At 44.8% G+C, this 5,063-nt stretch overlaps 1 protein-coding gene across 1 annotated transcript in view; it reads left to right on the top strand.

Annotated features, from left to right (window-relative positions):
* The window catches only part of LOC115288005 (histone H3.3), a 6,608-nt gene extending 1,985 nt beyond the window's left edge, over positions 1-4,623 (top strand). Inside the window, exon 3 of the mRNA XM_029934899.1 lies at positions 3,973-4,623. Coding sequence (XP_029790759.1) covers positions 3,973-4,101 — 129 coding nt within the window. The 3' untranslated portion in view covers positions 4,102-4,623. The remainder of the gene's footprint in view (positions 1-3,972) is intronic.
* The last annotated feature ends 440 nt before the right edge of the window (positions 4,624-5,063 follow it).

The raw sequence follows: 5,063 nt of genomic DNA, 5'->3' as shown, positions 1-5,063 counted from the left end.
GAAGAGCAAGGTGTCCAGGACAGGGAGGGGCTGCACCCTGAGGTGAAAGCAGCCCAGAGGGGGCTGGGATTGGTTTGGCAATGGGAAGACAGGTGAGAGTTAAGGGCCAGGGATGACAGGGACATCAGGGCATGGGGTTGGCCACAGCAGATCAAGGAGCCCAGCTCACAAGGGAAGCACATAGAATTCAATCCCAGCACCAGGCCTCAGAATGCTGAGAGGCGCAGCCCATTTTCTATGGTGGTTGGCATTTAGTAGATCACGGTCTCTCCAAGTATGGTAAGACTGCCGCCTCCATGAGGGCCTGGGTGTGCGAGTGGTTGCAAATGCAGATTCCCAGGCCCGGCAGCCGCAGATCAAAACCTCTGGGGGTGGGGGAGGCCCACGATGGGCAGACCCTCCACCGAGGGCTGTCCTGCCCGCTGTTGCTGTGGCCAGCTCCTGCCTTACATGTGAGGATGATCTGATAGGTGCGTTCTGCACTGGAGTGCGATTGGCCGAGCTGTTTCTATGGTGAGTCTGAACTCCGTTCCATTGGTGGGTTCCCAGAGGAGCAGCCATTAAGTTCTCAATGAATTGAAATTACTGAAATTTCAAACTACTAACACCTTCTAGTGCTGGTACTTAAAACTATGTTCTGTTTTTGTCATTATTTAGCTTAAGGTCTCCTTTCATCTCTTATTTCGCATTTCACCCGCTCTGTTTTAAATACAGAAATACTGCCAAGATTGTCAAGCATTTGATACAGAGCTGCTGGTTTTGGTTTCTAATGACAGTTAGCCCGGACTACAGAACACAGACAACTGGGGAGTCCCAACGTGTTTGGGTTTAACTGTCCTTCAAAGACCCTTGTAAATGGAGATCACTCAGCAATCTGGGTGAAACACTGTTGTCTATTCAATTCATATGTAAACTTCCATTTTCCCTGGCATTAGGGTGTGTGGTTTCTGTCAGCAATTGTGGTTGTATTGGTTTTGAGCAAAATGTTGACTTCTGCTTTTGTAGTCCTCTAGCAGTTAGACATCTCTGTATTGGAAAGAGGGATCTTTGTTACAAATGTTTTCTGTATGTGGTTGCTTTTTTTATACAGACTTTTGGCTCTCTTAAAGACCTAGAGATGAGGATTTGCTGATGAAAATAATGGAAGCGAGCAATTGAAATAAAACTCCGAAAGTCGCTTTATTTTTGGCGTTAGAATTACACAACATACAAGTTCCTAATAGAACTAGATGAGGTGTGGAGGTAGTTGGGTGGGGTAAAGAAATTAGTCTGGGTTTGCCGTACGATAATCAGGAACTGACTGAGTTAAGATCTAACCTTTGTCTTTAACATCTGAGAGTTGGGACTGAGGGATCCTTGTGTTAAAGATCCAGACGTTGGTGTTTTGAAACGGTGGGAGACTCAGACATTGAATACAGTCCAGAGTGTTGTCAATGAGCATTTCCCTCCAGTATTTTTTTCTTCTGCCATTCTCTCAAAATTAGTTTGTTAGGCTATAAATTGATGCGACACTCTTTAATTCACATTACAGCCTTCCTGTTAGAAGATTTTAGGATTTGTGTAATAGACTTAGCAATATATGGGGCATGGTCAAATCCCATGAGCATAGAATGCTCTCCGAGAGCCAACCAGGCAGCACCCCTGTAAAGCCAGCAGCCGGGTTCCTGGACGCAAGGGAGAGCCTCGGGCTGCCACGTGCCTTCAGAGCGGTCAGGGTCCCGGGACCTGTTGGCTTGTCCGTCTAGCAGCTTGTGGTACTACGTTTTGCAAAAGCATCCTGGAGGGGCATCAGCCCAAGATAGTCCTGGGTGAAACAATTCAACCTTCCCGAGGACCGTCAGTCCCAGTATCTGGTGTGCGTGGCATCAGCAGCCACAGTAGGCTGTGTTCTCCGTACTTCTCGCCTATTCCTTAGAATATCGTGAGAATGAATCCTTGGCTCTTCAGGGCTTTGCTTTCAGTACATCCTTTGGAATGTTTGCCTGGAAAAGATGTAAATTTAATTAGGGTCAGATGAAAAAAACAAAATTTGTCAGAACACCTACTCAAGGGCAAGGCATCGGGAGTAGAAAACGAGGCTCTATAAGGAGCGCATATTAAAAGGCGACTCTGCTCTAGGAGACTACGTGACCGTGGGGGCCGGGGGTAGGGGCATGGGCTTGCTCCTTTTCGGAAGTCTGGAGCTAGGCTTTATCGGGTAGGTAAGATCGTAAGATCCGACTCTCAAATGCAGCGGGGGGCTTCTGGGGGGCCCAGGTGGTTAAGCATCCAATTCTCGATTTCAGCTCAGGTCATGATCTCACAGCTCCTGAGTTTGAGCCCCATGTTCATTGGTACAGAGCCTCCTGGAGATATTCTCTCTCCCCCCCTTCCCTCTCCCCCTCTTTCCCTCTCCCTCTCTCTCTCAAAAATAAATAAACATTTTCAAAAAGGCAGTAGAAAAACATTGTAAGGGTTGTAAAATTGGATGAAACAAATTTTTATAGAAGAGAGACAGAAGGCAAAAAAATATATAAAGATAATAAATGTGAAGGGAGTGATTTTTTTTTTTCACAAGATGATAATGTAAACCATTTGAATTAATTGCCACTGTGTTGATGCTTTGAAAAGCAAGTCTCTGTAGTTTCATTACAAAATCAGAATGTTTGTAAAAAGCAAATGGGGCTGTTCCCATCTACGTGTTTTATGTATTATGTCGCCTATGGAGCTTAAATTGCTCAAGCATTGGGTAGTATCGTGTTTAGTTTTATCATCACCTAAAGATTCCAGAATGGAAAATATTTTTTTTTTGTTAGGACAGAAACAGCAACTATAGAAATTTTTGTCTTTTGTAAGTATCTTGATCAGAGAAGTAACTTCCCTGCAGAGGAGACAAGGCCAAACAACCTCATTGATTGCTCCTGATCTACTAAAATGGTTTCTTCATTTCAGAATGAGTAAGCAGATGTTGTAACTTCAACTAAAAGATTCTTCAACTTTTTAGGCAGCCACTTGGTCTCCCAACTTTCCGAGCCAGGCTCCTGTGAAGGGGTCACACGTGGGTGGTTTCTGGGTGGTGCTGGGGATAGAGGAGGCCTCCGGAGACTTGGGGATGTAATGAGAAAAACCGGAGGGGGAAAGGTCATTACAGATTGGGGAGCACGGAGAAAGGTGCATGGGGTTGGGGGTGTGTCTAGGCAACACCAGTCCAAGAATGTAAATAGAACGCTATCGGACCGTGCTCCGGAACCCGTGGTCCCCGCATGATCAAACTGGGGTGGCAAAGGAGCAGTAGGTGAGGGCCCTGCAAGGGAACCGGTTGTGCTCGGTTGGATTCTTGCCAAGGGGAAGGTTTGGGCAGATACTCCTATTATACTCATAGATGCTCATAGCATAGGTGGGAGTCAGGAAGAGGGTGGAGAGGGTCAAGAGTCGGAAGTTGGAGTCCTGGATTAAATGGGATTTACTTAGGACATTTCTGATTGTACAGTCACGTGTTAGCATTAGAAAAATCAAAGCTTACAATGAAATAATTTGACTCTTGTGTAACTTGCTAAAGATTTCCTAGCTCAAGCTTTCCGCTTTGCATAAACTGCCTTTCAGCCTTGTCCCATAGTTTTTTTTTTTAAAGTTTTGTTTATTTTTGATATAGAGAGAGACTGCACATGAGAGGGGGAGGGGCAGAGAGAGGAGGAGACACAGAACCGGAAACAGGCTCCAGGCTCTGAGCTAGCTGTCAGCACAGAGCCCGCCTCAGGGGGCTCGAACCCATGAAATGTGAGATCTGACCTAAGTCGAAGTCGGAGGCTTAACTGACTGAACCACCCAGGCGCCCCTCCCATAGTTTTTTAAATGTACCCATTTGGTAAACTTGTCAACGTCTTCTCAAGTAGGTTTTCAGAGGGTTCAAAAACCTCATCATTTGAACTGATGAGACGAATCAGAACTGGTGCTAATAACGCCGTTGATCTCTTTTTCATTATTCCCCTGCAGGAGGCCAGCGAGGCCTACCTGGTTGGCCTCTTTGAAGACACCAACCTGTGCGCCATCCATGCCAAACGTGTCACAATTATGCCAAAAGACATCCAGCTAGCACGCCGCATACGTGGAGAGCGTGCCTAAGAAGCCACTCGAATGAAAAACATTTCATTCTTTAAAAAAAAAAAAAATTTCCTCTTCTTCCTGTTATTGGTAGTTCTGAACGTTAGATATTTTTTTTCCATGGGGTCAAAAGGTACCTAAATATATGATTGCAAATGGAAAACTAGGAGACAGAAATCAGGTATTGGCCGTTTTTCCATTTTCATTTGTGTGTGACTTTTTAATATAAACGCGGGGACATAAAGCATTAACGCAAGTCAAAATGTTTCAGTGAACACGTTTCAACAGTTCAACTTTATAACAATTATAAATAAACCTGTTAAATTTTTCTGGACAATGCCAGCATTTGGATTTTTTTAAAACAAGTAAATTTCTTATTGACGGCAACTAAATGGTGTTTGTAGCATTTTTATCATACGGTAGATTCCATCCATCCACTATACTTTTCTAACTGAGTTGTCCTACATGCAAGTACATGTTTTTAATGTTGTCTGTCTTCTGTGCTGTTCCTGTAAGTTTGCTATTAAAATACATTAAACTATACCTGCTGTTGGTTTTTATTCTCAACTCTGCCCGGTATAGTTCAGTCACTTGAACTTCCCATATTAAGAATCGTTTTCATTCCAAGCATCATGTCACCTGAGACAAGACTGTTGGGAGACAGAGAAAGGATACGTCTTGTGGGGAAGGAAAGAAAGGAGGTACTGCTTTTCCTCCTGGTGCAAAGTTTGCAGAGAGTAACTGAAAACCAGACCTTGACTCTGGATATGTTGCATCCTCACCGGGTAGTTCTCCAGCCCACCCCGCCAGCAGAAGTGCATGGAAATAGTTAGATCTTTGTAAGCAGCCAGAGTACATTTAGAAACTTCCCACGGGATTGGGATTAGACATGCTCTGTAGTCCTTTGCCTGCAGATGTAACAGTCCTGGAGACCTGGCTCCTCTCCACAGGCCGTCGTTCACCCGGAAGTGATTGACCGGGCA

Source organism: Suricata suricatta, chromosome 3, assembly GCF_006229205.1.
Source record: "Suricata suricatta isolate VVHF042 chromosome 3, meerkat_22Aug2017_6uvM2_HiC, whole genome shotgun sequence".
Taxonomy (NCBI): Eukaryota; Metazoa; Chordata; class Mammalia; order Carnivora; family Herpestidae; genus Suricata; species Suricata suricatta.
Note: the sequence above shows the minus strand (reverse complement) of the source record. Positions and strands in the feature narration are given on the sequence as shown.